Source organism: Penicillium robsamsonii, assembly GCF_028829455.1.
Source record: "Penicillium robsamsonii strain IBT 29466 chromosome Unknown utg000003l_segment0_segment0, whole genome shotgun sequence".
Lineage (NCBI taxonomy): Eukaryota > Fungi > Ascomycota > Eurotiomycetes > Eurotiales > Aspergillaceae > Penicillium > Penicillium robsamsonii.
Window position 1 is genome coordinate 4080818 of NW_026643221.1, and position 15106 is coordinate 4095923.

The 15106-nt window shown below is 50.7% G+C and overlaps 8 protein-coding genes across 8 annotated transcripts; 5 read left to right on the forward strand and 3 right to left on the reverse strand.

Annotated features, from left to right (window-relative positions):
* Positions 1 to 437: 437 nt before the first annotated feature.
* Positions 438 to 2072, forward strand: N7447_006276 (Major facilitator superfamily domain general substrate transporter; the record flags this gene model as incomplete). The annotated part of the gene is made up of 1 exon (XM_057230538.1): positions 438 to 2072. The coding sequence occupies one exon, from the start codon at positions 438 to 440 to the stop codon at positions 2070 to 2072; it is 1635 nt and encodes a 544-aa protein (XP_057085628.1).
* A 791-nt stretch (positions 2073 to 2863) lies between these two features.
* N7447_006277 (retrograde cargo receptor ERV46) lies at positions 2864 to 4343 on the reverse strand (the record flags this gene model as incomplete). The annotated part of the gene is made up of 3 exons (XM_057230539.1): positions 2864 to 3806; positions 3875 to 4055; positions 4151 to 4343. 3 exons carry the CDS (start codon positions 4341 to 4343, stop codon positions 2864 to 2866), a joined length of 1317 nt encoding a protein of 438 aa, XP_057085629.1.
* Positions 4344 to 5138: 795 nt separating this feature from the next.
* On the forward strand, positions 5139 to 7438 carry N7447_006278 (uncharacterized protein; the record flags this gene model as incomplete). The annotated part of the gene is made up of 3 exons (XM_057230540.1): positions 5139 to 5594; positions 5785 to 7326; positions 7394 to 7438. The coding sequence occupies 3 exons, from the start codon at positions 5139 to 5141 to the stop codon at positions 7436 to 7438; spliced, it is 2043 nt and encodes a 680-aa protein (XP_057085630.1).
* Positions 7439 to 7958: 520 nt separating this feature from the next.
* N7447_006279 (putative GARP complex subunit Vps53) lies at positions 7959 to 10652 on the forward strand (the record flags this gene model as incomplete). The annotated part of the gene is made up of 3 exons (XM_057230541.1): positions 7959 to 8001; positions 8060 to 9858; positions 9912 to 10652. The coding sequence occupies 3 exons, from the start codon at positions 7959 to 7961 to the stop codon at positions 10650 to 10652; spliced, it is 2583 nt and encodes an 860-aa protein (XP_057085631.1).
* Positions 10653 to 11120: 468 nt separating this feature from the next.
* On the forward strand, positions 11121 to 11645 carry N7447_006280 (GNAT family N-acetyltransferase; the record flags this gene model as incomplete). The annotated part of the gene is made up of 1 exon (XM_057230542.1): positions 11121 to 11645. One exon carries the CDS (start codon positions 11121 to 11123, stop codon positions 11643 to 11645), a length of 525 nt encoding a protein of 174 aa, XP_057085632.1.
* Positions 11646 to 11992: 347 nt separating this feature from the next.
* Positions 11993 to 12223, reverse strand: N7447_006281 (uncharacterized protein; the record flags this gene model as incomplete). The annotated part of the gene is made up of 1 exon (XM_057230543.1): positions 11993 to 12223. The coding sequence occupies one exon, from the start codon at positions 12221 to 12223 to the stop codon at positions 11993 to 11995; it is 231 nt and encodes a 76-aa protein (XP_057085633.1).
* A 780-nt stretch (positions 12224 to 13003) lies between these two features.
* N7447_006282 (uncharacterized protein) lies at positions 13004 to 13283 on the forward strand (the record flags this gene model as incomplete). Its single annotated transcript, XM_057230544.1, has 2 exons — positions 13004 to 13018; positions 13047 to 13283. 2 exons carry the CDS (start codon positions 13004 to 13006, stop codon positions 13281 to 13283), a joined length of 252 nt encoding a protein of 83 aa, XP_057085634.1.
* A 608-nt stretch (positions 13284 to 13891) lies between these two features.
* Positions 13892 to 14934, reverse strand: N7447_006283 (60S ribosomal protein uL10; the record flags this gene model as incomplete). Its single annotated transcript, XM_057230545.1, has 2 exons — positions 14845 to 14934; positions 13892 to 14777 (listed from the first exon to the last, which is right to left on the reverse strand). The coding sequence occupies exons 1-2, from the start codon at positions 14895 to 14897 to the stop codon at positions 13892 to 13894; spliced, it is 939 nt and encodes a 312-aa protein (XP_057085635.1). The 5' UTR covers positions 14898 to 14934.
* Positions 14935 to 15106: the final 172 nt, after the last annotated feature.

Sequence of the window (15106 nt, forward strand, 5' to 3'; positions counted from 1 at the left end):
CATATGGCGGCATTGAACATATCCCCAATATTATTGAATCTCAAGCAATACATCTGATTGTAAGAGGCTGCGTGGAGTTCCAATTCCACTGACGTAACTGAGCTGGGATGACGTCACTGGGGTTACCGACCGACCCGTCAGCCGCTCGACCAATACCAGAGAGGGAGCAAGTTTGCCCAGGTTTCAGTGAATATCATTGGATGTTGGATTCAAGGTTGTATACTTGTATGAATCCTAGTGATAATCGAATGGACATGGCCTCTATGCCGGTATATAAGGGGTATGTCGTTCCTCGACAGGTTCATAACCCTAATATCATCTACTTATCTGCATACATAGAGCCATTCTTCTCTTTATTCTCTCTATGTTACCGTGGTGAACCCGATATATCTACACAATAGACCTTACTCAAGACAGCCTGCCAGAGGGCTGTCCCAATGGACTCCCCAGTCTCCGAGAAGCCAGACGCATCAAGCTTCAAAGATGAAGCCAATCCACAGGGCAATATAATCAAAACAGAACGGGGTGCCGACACCAACGTCGAACATGCCTCCGCCTCCGATACCGCAAGCCACGAAGATAAACCCGAACTGCGTACTGGCGGCAAGCCCGTGCTAACAGAAGACGACTGCTACGAAAAGCTCGGTTTCTGCTTCCCAGTATGGAAGAAATGGATGATTCTCAGCGTCATCTTCGCGGTTCAAATGTCCATGAACTTCAACACGGGCGTCTACGCCAACGCCGTCCCCGGTTTGACCGAAGAATTCCACATTAGTGAACAAGCCGCGCGAGTCGGACAGTGCGTGTTTCTAGTTGCATACGCGTTCGGATGTGAGCTCTGGGCACCATGGAGCGAGGAATTCGGCCGCTGGCCCATCATGCAGCTCTCCCTATTCCTTGTGAACATCTGGCAAATTCCCTGCGCCCTCGCACCAAATTACGGCACCATCGTCGTATGTCGTGTCCTCGGCGGGCTCAGTTCCGCCGGAGGCTCAGTGACCCTCGGTATGACAGCCGATATGTGGGAAGCAGATGACCAAGGCTACGCAGTCGCCTTTGTGGTTCTCTCGTCGGTAGGCGGATCAACCGTTGGACCCTTTTTCGGCGGTATGATCGGCGAATGGCTCTCATGGCAATGGGTATTCTGGATCCAATTGATCGTCGGTGCGGTGACGCAAATCATGCACTTCATCATCGTCCCAGAAACCCGCACGACGATCCTAATCGACCGCGAAGCGAAACGTCGCCGCAAGAATGGAGAAGACATCTACGGTCCGAATGAACTCAAAACCCCACGTCTAGACCTCCACGACGTCCTACGAATCTGGATCCGACCATTCGAGATGTTCATCCGCGAACCAATCGTCCTCTTTCTCTCCCTCCTCTCCGGTTTCTCCGACGCTCTTATCTTCGTCTTCACCGAGTCCTTCGCTCTAGTCTTCGAACAATGGTCCTTCAGCACCCTAGCCGTCGGTCTAACCTTCGGCTCAATCCTCATCGGCTACGTAATAGCATACGTAATATTCTTACCGGACATCCACCGCCAAATTAAAACACGACGCAAATGCGGCACAGCAAGTCGTCTCGCCGAGCGTCGTCTTCTCCTCCTCCTCTTCATCGCACCCCTCGAACCAATCGGCCTCCTTGGCTTCGCGTGGACATCAATGGGTCCGCCAATCCCCTGGATTGCGCCATGCATCTTCGCCTGCTTGATAGCAATGGCAAACTTCGCAATCTACATGGCAACCATCGACTACATGGTTGCGGCGTATGGGCCATACTCTGCGTCTGCGACGGGTGGTAATGGCTTCGCACGAGACTTCCTCGCTGGTATCGCGACCATGTATTCTGTCCCCATGTACCAGAATATGGGGAGCAAGTATCATCTCCAGTGGGCGAGCACGCTGCTCGGCTGTGTGGGGTTCTTGGTCTTGATTCCGATTTATGTGTTCTACTGGAAGGGTCCGGAGATCCGGGCGAAGAGTAAATTCGCGCAGCAGCTTGCTGCTGACCGTGATAGGAATGTTGAGAGTAGAAGGACTAGTCGGGCGAGGGCTTCAATTGTGGCTTAGTTGTTGTGTTTGGGGTTGTTGTATTATACTTAGCCGTTGCTTGTATTTATATTTATGTGACTACCTTTGGTAGATGTATGTATGATCTAAGATAATGTTTAACTTTCAGAGTATTACTTTTGCATCGTGTTGAGAATCCTAGTTAATTCGCAGTAATTAACATGCGCGGTAGCAAGGGAAGGAGCAGTATCAGCTCTGTTTTCCTGTGAAAGAGCAGTGTGAGACAGAGACGAAAAGAGATGAGTCTTATTCAAGACAGTGACAGAAATCGAAGGGACCTATGAACAAATCAAGAACAGAAAACGGAAGCGAGTCAATGAAATATTTCTCTCCTCTTTGCCCATCACATGACCATCCAATCATCATGAAATCATCTATGGAATGCCTCTTTAATCTTGAATGGTGTTTGTCTTAAAATTTATAAAAACCTAGGGAAATGTATACTTCCGAAAAGGGAAGATAGGATAGTGTCACGTGTTTGTGGATATCAATCCATCAATCCCTCAATGTACAATTCAATCAGGTCCTAGCTGCAAATGTATTCTTCAATCACAAAGAATCGATGTTATTGATAAATGAATAATTACATCTTAGCTCCAAACAGCGCAATGGCAAAACATTTATAAAGGTATCTCAAAAAACGCCACAAGTGCCAGCTTCTCTCGCTTCCGTGTCTCAACTCGCCTCTGTACCCCAAAAAGCATCTACATCATGCTAGAATAGATCATCCCATGCAAAAAGATGTTCCGTAAATACTAGATCTTATCTGATCTCTGACTAGATACTAACATCTAGCTCGAATGCAGCTTCTTGACGCGCATAGCGCCTTCATACAGACCGCGGTCCAAAGCAGCAGCGACAGTCAGAGTACCACCAATGATAGCACAGACACCAGTAAGGAAATTGGTGAAAGACTTCGGGCGAGCCTCGCGGTTGATGACCTTCATAGGGGAGATATCGTAGTTGAAGAAGACGCCCGGAATACCGCCACCGGCATGTACGCGCTCCTTGTGGCCCTCCGCAGCATCATTTCCACCGGAAAGAGGACGCTTGTGCGAGGTGACCGAGTACTGGTGAGCCTCAATACTACCTTGAGTACCATAGGGGAGGCCATGGGAGCCAAGAGGCGTCTTCTCGTCGGCGTTGTGGACTGCGGTCGAGAACAGAGGATCCCAGCCCAGAGGCAAGTAAGATGTCGAGACAACCTTGACAAAGTACATGAAGTTGTAGGCGGGCTCGTCAATCTCCTGCTTGGTATCGTCAAGTGGGTTGGTGTGGTGGTGGTCGGTCCATCCCCAGCGGCCTGCGAGCTCGGTGGGGAGCTGAGGCCCAAAGCGCAGCTCGTGGACCAAGTGGGACATCGTGTGCTGGTCCGCCGGGGCCGCATTAGGCACGATGTAGGCATCTAGATCGTGGACGTGCATATTACCAGTGGTGAAGCTGCGGCCGGGTGCAATGTGGAAGTTGCCCACCACTTTGTTAACCTTCAGCACACCCTCGATCCGGCATCCCTCGCGGCGCTGCTCGGCGAGTTTCGCCGCGTATCCTTCACGCGTGCACTGCTCGATATTGCTGCCGTCGCCGAAGGCCCATTGCTTCTCAGCGTAGGCTTCGCGCACTTCCTCACAAGTAGTACAGCATCCCGGTTTGATAACAGTGGGGGGAGGTGTTGCTCCACCACATTCACCACAGTATTCGGGATCCAGATGCTTCGCAGCTTCTGATGGGGAGTGTCTGGAAGGGACGATAATGAGGTTGTGATCACGATGTGAGGGTTTTCAGGTAGAAGGACTGGTACTTACAGGTCCAAAGACTGGACATCAATCACCTTGCCGCCTTCAGCGTGTGGGCTCAGGCGGACTTTGTTCACGCCATGGGCAACGCCGACCTGCTGCTCACCAGAGACATCCATCACGTCCAAAGTCAAGAGCTCACATGGTAGCCGAGGGAAGGTCATGTTCAAGTGGATTTCCATTCGCTCTCCTGCGCAGCAAAATTGAGTCGTTAGCGACCTTGCCCAACGCATTTTATCTTCTGCAGGTCGATCGTAGGTCCGATTGTCCGAACTTTATTCATACCTCGTGATTTGTCGACGACAAGCTCCGGCAGCACCACAACTCGTCGGTAGTCGGCCCATTCACCCCATACCAGCCACATAACAATCAAAAGCGAAGCGATTGTAATGACACCTCCGGAGTTTGTACGAATGCGGGCATCTTCAACGGTCTTGGCGAAGGCGTCTAGCCTCGTGAATCGCGACTTTGGGGGCATCTCGCCGGTCAATTGACAACCATATGGTGAAGCGCAAAAGCCAGGCGAGGGTTCGTGGACAGCGGCAGTCTATTAGAAGCCTGTAAAACAGAGAAAACACGAATATGTCAGCAGGGTGGTCATTGGATGCGCAAGCTCTATTGAACGAGGGTGACCCCATTCAGGTGATCAGACCCAAACAAACACAATAGAGTCAAGACAATAGGAAAGGCATCAATACCAACAATATAGTTCGAGTGAGTCAATTCAAACTCAATGCGACTGAATCTTCCAGGCACCTGACAAGACAAGAATAAGGCCAATTTGAAGCCTCCAAGTGGCTAGGCATACTTAGGGCCGATGTATGAGGAGTACTCGTGAGGACAGACGACAGCATATGATTGGTCTGCGCGGAACATATGGATGAGTCATCGCCTAAACTGGACTAGTAGCAGACGATGCCGCCTCATCACGTGTCAATCGTCACTTTTTCTTTGAACTCACTTTACTATTCACGGTCTTATTGTTCTTTGGTCATTCATTGTCACTTTCTTATTGTCTTGCAGCTGCACTACATAATCTGCAACCCCCTCTCTTCTCCAGTCTTTTCAGTTTGCTCTTTCTTTACCTCCCACCATCCCGAGTCAACATCTACACTGCGATTTCCTCACATGCGAACAACTTCTTTCTGCCTGATCTGAGGCGCATAGCGCGCTGCTCGCTTCAACTTAGCAGTTTCAGCTTTCTTTCATATTACCTCCTTTTACAAGAACCTCCGATACCCCACCAGTTTCTCAAATTTCTTCTCCAGTCACCATGAAGAGCATGAAACCTCGTCGCGGCGGCAATGATCGCGGGGGAATTCGCAAGCGGGGCGCTACTCGTACCGACCGAGATGGCGACATGGACATGGAGGCGGGCGGTGCTCGTGGAAAGAGAAACCGTGCCGACAAATCTGCCCTAGGTGGTCGCGCCGCCGGCACAGGCGCAGGTGGCCGAGCTGCAGGAACTGGTAACCGCGCCCAGACTCGCAACAGGCTTATGGATGCGGATGTTATCCAGAGAGCCATTTCCAGTGCCGATGGCCAAGCAAACATTCACCGCGGTGGCAGGAAAAAGACCGGCGGTGATCTGGAACCATTCAGTGTCCGAGGATGGAAAGAAAGCAAGGCGGCATCCAACCGTGATGGCGGCCTCGAGAGCCTCATTGCATTCCTCGAACGACGTATGAATTCTTTTATTAAATCCGGACCCCGCGCAAAGATTACAAAGGTATGTTCCTCGTTCACAATGACGGTCACCAACATCGATCCTCGACTTCCCTCGCTTCAGTGTCCTCTCGTTTTCGAGGACGGTCCTCCTACAAAACGACGATCGACACATTTTGGGCTTTTTGGTTTCTTCCCCTTTGGGTGACCGTGGTTTTCAAGGTCCCTTCGCACCCTTCTAACATTCAAATTAGTCGCGCACTGAAGGTGACACCCTTGTGGCATTCGTTCGACCTGATCTAGCAGGTCACATGCTTCGCATCAACAACAATGTCTTCGCTGGAGCTCATGTCACTATTGAACCATACACTGCCGCCACCGCACTTGACAATGAACTGGCCGCAGCGGCCCCCACCCCCGGCTCGACCGCCGATACCAAGCTTAGGATGACTACTATCCTCGGCAAACGCTTCTTCCCTGCCACTAAGCTACTTGACTTGTCAAAGATGGTGGACGATCCCGAACTCCACGACCTGGGAGTCTTTGACACCATGTCTACCACGTCTAAGTTCTTCCCTGCTCTCATGAAGGTCTGGGAAATGGGCTTCAAGGTTGCATCCGAGCGACGTGAGGCGGTTGAAAGTGTCAGTCTGGCGGGAAACAATCTCAGTAACATCACCTCCGTGACGACCCTTGCACAATCATTCCCCGATATCCAATATCTGGATCTCTCAAACAACAACATCAAAAATGCGCAAGCGATGACTGCATGGAGATGGAAATTCCGCAACCTTATCTTCCTCGACTTGACTGATAACGAGATCAGTTCCGATCCGACTTTCAAGGACACCATGCTCAAGTGGTATCCCAAGCTGCAGACTTTGAACAACGTGCAAGTGCGAACTCCGGAAGAGGTCGCCGCTCAGAAGAAGACACCGATCCCCGTCTTGCCCCCTCACTTTATTGACGAATCTCAAGTCGGCGAGAACTTCGTTCGTGCTTTCTTCCCTGGCTATGACACCGATCGCAACAGCCTCGTCAGCAGCGTATACGATGATCAATCCACTTTCTCGCTGAATGTAAACACCACCGCTCCCCGGGCCGGTCAAACCGAGACCGCAGGTTGGGGTGAATACATCAGAAAGAGCCGAAATCTTGATAAAATCAGCCACCTTTCCGCACGGATGTCGCGCTCCTTCAAGGGCGTTGAGAAGATCCGTGAGGTTTTCAATGAGCTCCCCCCTACTCGCCACCCCGACCTTGTCGCAAAGGCAGAGCAATGGCTTATTGAATGCCACCCAGTCCCACATCTCCCCGACCCTACTGGACAGAGCCCCACTGGTGTTGGTGGCCTCTCTCTCATGGTTCATGGACAACTTGAGGAGAGCGTTGGTGGCAAGATTGAGATCCGCAGCTTCGACCGAACCTTTATTATTGGCCCCGGTAACACCCCCGGTGGCATCCGAGTCGTCAGTGAGATTTTCTGCCTGCGCGCTTACGGTGGACATGAGGCATGGTCCCCTGAGATCCAGGCACTTTCTCAAGTCCCCCAGGTTGCAGCTCCTGGTCCTGTTTCCACTGCGACCCCTACTCCCCCCGCAGCTGTACCGAGTGGCACTGTTGCTGAAGGATATGGCTTGCCCCGACCTGGCAAGTCCGATACCCAGCTTCAGCAGGAGCAGATGATCACCCAGATGAGTGCCAAGTCGGGCATGACTTTCGAATACTCAGAGATGGCCCTCGCGGGCAATGGCTGGAACCCCGAGCTTGCTTGGAAAAACTTCGAACAGCTCAAGGTAAGCTAATTCCAAGGATGGGCCCTCAATTTACCACCGAATGATAACTAACGACACTCTACAACAGGCCACCAATGCCCTTCCTCCCACCGCTTTTCTTGCTCCGGCGTGAGCACTGGCTCTTCCAATGCTCTCTAGTTCCATTGAAAGCTTCCACGTCCACTCCCACTTCCATTGTTGTTAGCTAGTCAGTCTTATCTTGGGAGTGGCTCTGCAGAAGCCTAATGTATCTGATGTGACCAATAATTTTTTTTTTTTACTTGCATGGCTTCGGCGAATGGCACTGGTTTGGCAGCTTCGAGATCTGGACATGGGCCACTGGGCCCGGAACTTTATGAAAATCTTGAAAATCAAAAAATCAAATGAATCCTGTATGTCAAATTTTCGCTTATAATATAAGCAGCAAATTGTAGACTTGAGAATCTCGTGGGTTGTCTGTACCTGAAAACACTAAAGATTGCGGCAGTTGCGGAAGATGCCAAGCTGGCGCGCTAGAGCCATGCGGGCCGCGATCAACCCCCATTCACTTCTCCCTCCCACGAATTCCACATTGGCCTCACACAAAGAGACCCAGGGCAGGATGATTCTGGCGAGCTGATGGAATGACGATCACCGCCACAACTACCGGCCACATGTCGCCAAACGAGGAACCAAGCCTCGACGCCTTAGATGCGGGTGCGGAACAATTGACCTCTCGTGCTTCTGTATATGCTAACATAGGAGGTACATCCAGTGGACTACGATCCGATTGAACACTTGAATGCCGTTTTCTCCCATCCATCCACCCTATCCTCCGTTTCTCAGATCTCCGATGCCCTGAACGAATGCGAAGATGAGCTAGACGATAACATCGGCACGCTAGTGGAGGAGCAGGTCACCTCCAATGCCGATAGCGTGGAACGAATCCAGGTAGCTAAGGCTGACCTGTCAGAGCTGTTTAAGAAAATCGATGACGTGCGTGAGCGCGCAATCAAGACCGAACAGTCAATCACCGAGATGACAGCCGACATCAAGCAACTAGACAACGCAAAGAAGAACCTCACGCTATCCATGACGGCGCTCAAGCGCCTGCAGATGCTGACGACGGCGTATGACCAGCTCCAAGCTCTTAGTCGGACGCGGCAATATGGAGAATGTGCTCAGCTACTCCAAGCTGTCATTCAGCTCATGGCCCATTTCAAGTCATACCGATCGATTGACCAAATCGCAATGCTCAGTCGGAATGTTGCGGATATACAACGAGACCTCCAAGAACAGGTCTGTGAGGACTTTGAGCTAGCCTTCGCCAAGGGTGAGGTAGGCTCGAAACGCGCGATGCTCGCGGAGTCGTGTCTAGTCGCAGATGCTCTGGGTGAACACGCACGGTCCCGATTGGTGACTTGGTATTGCAATACACAGCTCCGTGAGTACCGGCAGGTCTTCCGGAACAACGAGGAGGCTGGATCATTGGATAACATCGCCCGCCGATATTCATGGTTCCGGCGCATATTGAAGATATATGACGAAGAGAATGCGGCCATCTTCCCAGCTTCGTGGAGGGTAAATGAGGTCCTGGCCAATGTCTTCTGCGAGGGTACACGAGATGATTTCAAGGGTATTTTATCCCGATCTGTACGAAGTGGACAGACAATCGATGTCAATTTGCTCCTCTCATGCTTGCAAGAGACGCTTGATTTCGAGCATTCTCTTGAGCGTCGTTTTGCCTCTTCGTCGCGTGCATCTGTTGATACATTTGCCTCTGCCGAACCGCCTGTATTCAACCAGTCAATTTCGGAGGCCTTTGAGCCATACCTCAGTGTCTGGGTCGAGGCCCAAGACAAACAGCTTGCATCCCTGATACCGAAGTACCGCCAGCAACCACTCCAAGTACCGGACGAGGAGGAATTCAACTCACATATTGTGATTTCATCCTCAACTGAGCTTTTCACTTTCTATCGGCACGCTTTGCAACAATGTGCTAAGCTCTCGACTGGTGGCAGTCTAGCGGAGCTGGCCAAGGTGTTCGCCAAATATCTGGACCAATATGCCCAGCAAGTACTGCTCCATTATATAAGTGAACGACCAACAGTTCACACGCCGTCTAGAGTGCCCTCGGTGGAAGATTACGTCTCGGTTTTGAACACCGCCGATTACTGCTACACGACTTGCACCCAATTGGAAGAGAAGATTAGGGGTAGATTGGATGAGAACTTGAAGCAGTCTGTGGATCTGCAAAGTCAAGCAGACTCTTTCATGGGCATTGCATCTGCTGCTGTACGAGGCCTTGTGCGCCAAGTCGAAATCGATCTCGAGCCTTCCTGGCGCGAAATGCGCAATACCCCTTGGGCAAAAATAGAGGCAGTCAGTGATCAGAGCTCATATGTGGGCGAGATGCTCTCCCGGACGAAGGAGAAGGCAACTGGAATTCTAAAGTTGCTGCATAAGCAGCAATATGCGCGTGCCTTCTCCGATCATCTGGTGGAGCTCATGTCGAGCCAGTTCATTAGCAATGTCTTCCAATGCAGGCCGCTTTCAGAAACCGGCGCAGAACAGGTATGATGTCCCTTATACGATGTCATGATATATCTTACTAACTCCGTTCATAGATGCTTCTTGATTCCTATACTCTCAAGAGCGGTCTTACGTCCCTGTTACCTGCTCCAGCGCCTGCCGGATTTGTCAAGCGTGTGAACGCCAGCTTCTTCAAAATCGAAACTCTCCTCAAAACCCTCCAGGTCCGGCCGTCACCACCGGAAGCTCTTGTGCAAGCATACCTCATCCACATTGCCGACCGCAATAACAACAACTTCCGCAAAATTCTCGATCTCAAAGGCATCCGCAGCCGCCAAGATCAAAACCACCTTGTAGAGCTATTCCAGCTTCACCGTGCATCAGATCGCTATGCATCTAGCCTCCAGCAGAGCAACCCAATCCTCGCCTCTCTCCAAGGGCCATCCGCCACCGCCACGGGCTCCGTATCCCAAGGCCTAGGTCTAGGCACCACGGCCGCCGCAGTCATGCCCTCACGTTTTGACGCCTCCATGCTCGGCTCTGCTATCATGTCCGCTGCCAAAGACGGCGTCGACCGCTTCGGAAACCCCAGTCTGAGCACTCTAGGTGCTGGGGCTACTGGAACAGCTGCATCTACATCTGGCGTGACCAGTCCATCAGGCGCCTTGTCCCCTTCCCTGGCCAGCTCCGCCCTACAATCTAATCCCATGCACACACCAACAGACAATGCCACAGGTAATCTCAACGAGAACCTGAAAAACATTGGTAAATTCTTCCGCCGCGATCTCGGCGGTTTTGGAAACCGGTTCGGGCGGAATACTGAGGATGGGGCGTAGGTCCTCACCTATTTTCATTCTGTTTTTTTGTTTCTTTTCTGGTTATATCTTGACTCGGGCGTGGATACCATTGTAGAAATGTTCTTTGCCGTTTTGGCTGGTTTGTTCGGGTCATTGCATGCCCAACGGTGTGTAGCTTATGTATGCTCAAGGCCCTCCAGGGCTGTCTTGAACTCATGTTTTGCAGTTGTATACCATTTGGATTGAATGCATTGAATGCCACATCCGTGTTATTTTGGATATAATTCCTCCATATTTCTCAATTGCACATATCAAAATCCAATCTATCTCCTGGGTGGGTCAGTTTTATTCGAAAATATTCTCTTTTAGTCCACGCCCTTCCAATGACATGTCCCGATAAGGAAGGGCTCTACACAGTAAAATATCTATATCGACTTTCTCCCTAGTCACCCACAACCTCTTCCTTTCCTAGTCCCAAGCCAACCCCAACCCATCAAAACACCCACAATGAATCCTCAAACCATCCAAGAACCCCAATCCCAGGGATACACCCTCCGCACACACCGACCAGGTGATATAGGCTTGATAACCCACCGACACGGAGTACTATACGAAAAAGAATACGGCTGGGGCACAAAAATGGAAGCGCTCGTAAGCAAAATCGGCGCAGAATTCCTCGACAACTATGACGCATCCACAGACCGGTGCTGGATCGCCGAGCGCAACGACGAGTTCCTGGGCTGTATAATTCTCATTCGAGACACAGATCCAGATGTCGTCAATACAGCTAAACTGCGTCTTCTCCTTGTGGAGCCTAGTGCGCGGGGCCTTGGGCTTGGCCGTGCTTTGATCGAGCAATGTACGCGGTTTGCGCGCGAGATGGGGTATGCGCGGATTCGGCTTTGGACGCAGAATGTTCTTGTTTCAGCTAGGAGATTATATGCAAAGGAGGGGTATCGGCTTGTTAGTTCTGAGGAGCATGAGTCTTTTGGGCAGAAGATTGTTGGGGAGTGTTGGGCGTTGGATTTGTGAGGGAATGGTTGTTATGTACAATATTCCTCATCCTCCGCAACGTTTGTGGTGTGGTACGAAGAGGGGATTGGGTTACTTGTCTCTTCTAGGAGAAGGCGGCTAAATGTAGAACTTGTATTAACCAAGGAGAAACATGCAAGAAAAGTACAGCACAAGAAAAAAAGGACATATATGAAAAGGGAAAGTTGTCACGTGGCGACGGCATCTGAAATAAGGTAAGTGGGCCTTTGCAGTGGGGAATCGCCAGGCCTGAACTCTATACATTCAAATAAGTCTAGCTACCCAGATGGGCGAATTTAGGTATCTTCGCCAGACTGGCTGTGGAGAGCCAACCAATACTCCAGTATTCATCTCTGCAGAGTGAGGGCGTATTCTGCATTCGTCATATCCTTTGTCTTGCGCTTGAAATCATACGCTAGCAAGGCCATCGTAGGATAGACATTGTACCAACAAGCAAAAATAAGACCAAAAACTTGATTGCCGTTCAGTTCTGGAAATTCCATTTCCCCAAATCGGCGATCCCATCCCACGGCGCTGAGGATAATATCGTCATAGGGTTGTTCATGACCATATACCATGAAGTATAGAAGTGCCCCAACCGCAACCTGTTCAGTCCTGGTAGAACAGAGACCGTATGTGCCTTTCGATAGACCAGCAAGTATTAGTTTGGCCCGTGGGGGCAAGGTACCTTCAAGTGGCTGTCCAATAGTTATATAACGACCAAAATCAGTCAGCTTCAAGTTAAGTTACTGTCAAGAATTCGCAACATTGTACATGTCGACAATGACACTCAAGATACTGATGGCAGATGAAGATGACGTGCAACTCCCAACTACATGTGTGGATGAGAGTATCGATTTGGCAGTGTTCCTGGGAAGGCTACAAGAGGAGCGCTTTCATGAAGGGACATTAACCAGTTCGGATATGCTTCAAAGGGTGGCTTCCAACTCCACGGACGACCATGGAATGCTGGAAGCATTGTTGAGAAAATGGAAAAACGGATACCATCACATACGACTTACTGTCCTTTGCCGTCGAGTTTGGTTCCTATGAAACTGTGAAGTTACTCTTAGAGAACGTACCCAGAGCCTCTCGATCGACTCAACTCTGGCCGCCTTAGCAACGACCAATCTCTTTTATACGCAGGAAACTGTCACTTTCCTATGTCTGGGGCTGAATCATGCAATTCAAGCTGCGGCGGAGACTTCTTCGGAGATGCTGTAGGCCGCTGCACAAAATGTGCTGCGTGATATTGATATCCTTGATTAATTGTTATCACGACTAAACGGGGCCAACCTCATAACGAGCAATGTGATGACAGTAGAGGTTCACACGATGGCATGGTGTTACTCTTGAAGATGGCGAATGGACGGGTTACAATTACACATGACCTGGCACTAGAAGCCAGCGAAGAATCGGGCATGGGGCAATGAGCTTCCTCTTTTGCAGGAAACAGAGCCTGGTGTTGCGATGTCATCGGACATCATCAACACAGCCATACAGTATGGCTCTGAAGTAACGGTTGACCGTCTAATCAACATTATGGAGAAGGCTGGTCTCAACCTGCCACTGCAAGATGCCAAGAGGGGCCAAAATCAATGTCCTTACTACTCGCACGGGTTGGAACTGTCATTGTAACGCCTGAAGTCAAGTGTTAAATAAACATTACGGAGAGAAAGATTTTAGAGAACGAGTTTTTTATTGAGCAACCATCTATTACGGCAGCTGCACAAATAGAGATAGCGAACAGGATTTCCCCCAGCCACCAACTACACGATTGTCTACGGCGACAACATATTGGCACTACTATCGCAGGTCGTATGAAGGGCATCTGTAATCTTGTCACAAGTTAGCAATTGTTTGCAAATTGAGTCAAATTCCAAGTCAAAAGACATGTGTGAGGGTAAAGGTATGGCGTCATCAAAAAATTAGAGTGTTGTTGTTGCATTATTTTAATCTTCAGAGCGCCCCGGAGGGGGGGCGTAATGCTCGGGGTTAAAAATTTATAATCATCCGCCAGGGTGGTGTGAGGTGGGGTGGGCAAGGGTGAAAAGAAATGGGGAGAGAATTGAAAACTCACCAATTCTGTGGAAACGGACAATGGGCGTAACTACGACCAGTATACGAGTCCTAGGTTTCCGAAGGAAATCCATTGCCAAGACATGTTGTTTCATTCCCGGTCGCTATTTCAAGCGCCGGTTCAAGTAAATCTAATACATGGCATTCGCATCCCGTCGAGGAGACGCTTAGTCGAAGAGACCGAAGCCCATGTCCTCATCGGACTCCTCCTCGTCCTCAGCGGGAGCTGCGGCAGCAGGGGCGTCACCACCGGTGGGGGCGGCGGCAGCGGCAGGAGCAGCAGAGGCGTACGCATCGGGGTTAGCGATGCGGTCCTTGAGGTCATCAATCTCAGCCCAGCTGTAGTCGGTGGCGACGGCAGCGGCGAGGACCTTCTTGTATCCGTTGACCAGGGAGTGGAAGACGGAAGGAAGGGTGGGGTAGTTGGCAGCCAGGGAGACAGCGGTGACGGTAGCAATAGCCTGGGAGAAGGCAGACAGGAGCTGCTCGTCGGTGATGTCGAGAACCTCGGCGCCGAAGCACTGACCGTTCTCGTAGACCTGGGTGATGGCCATACCGTAGGTGAACGGAGAGATGTTCAGCAGGTTAAGGAGGGTAGCCTCGGAGGCACCGACCTTGCTACCAGCCTCAACAAGCTTGAGGTCGGAGACAATCTCAATGGTACCACGAGCAATCTTGGTGGGGACACCGAGAGCCTGGAAGAAGGCAGTCTTACCGGGCTCCATACCAGTGTTACCGGCGGGAATCCAGACATCATCGGGAGCGAAGGCACCGGCACGAGCGGGGGCAGCGACACGGTTGGCAAGGATCTTCTCCTTGATGGACTTGAGGTCACCGTTGGTGAAGATGAAACCAACGTTGCCACGGACGTGGGGAAGGAGACGCTCCCACTCGGGGTTCTCGGTGATGAAACCCTTAAGGGCACGGCGAACCATGGTGTTCTTACCCATCAGGACGACGGCCTCACCACGGAGGGACATACGGATCTCGTGCATCTGCTGGGAGCTGACATTGTCAACTCCGACGATGAAGATGGTGCTGTACTCATTGAGACTGTGACATAGCTTGTTAGCAATTTTGAATCAAGTCAATTGCCAGGAGCCATTGAGAGGAAACTAACAGAGTACGCAGCTTCTCAAAGTAAGCGGTCTTGGATGCTGACTTGCCCCCCATTTCTTCTTGTTTTTAGTGAAGATAGGTTGTTTAAGGGAATTGTTGTGGTTAATGAAGGAGAAGAAAAGAAGAGCTGGGCGATTTCGGGAAAATTAATTTTGGTGGTGCGCTCGCTAGTGGGTCACGTGATGTTAAAAGTAGACCCGCCCAAAGGTGGACAGCCATGGCGGGAATTCGATCAGAGGGATCTCTAGAGCTCTGATGGTTAT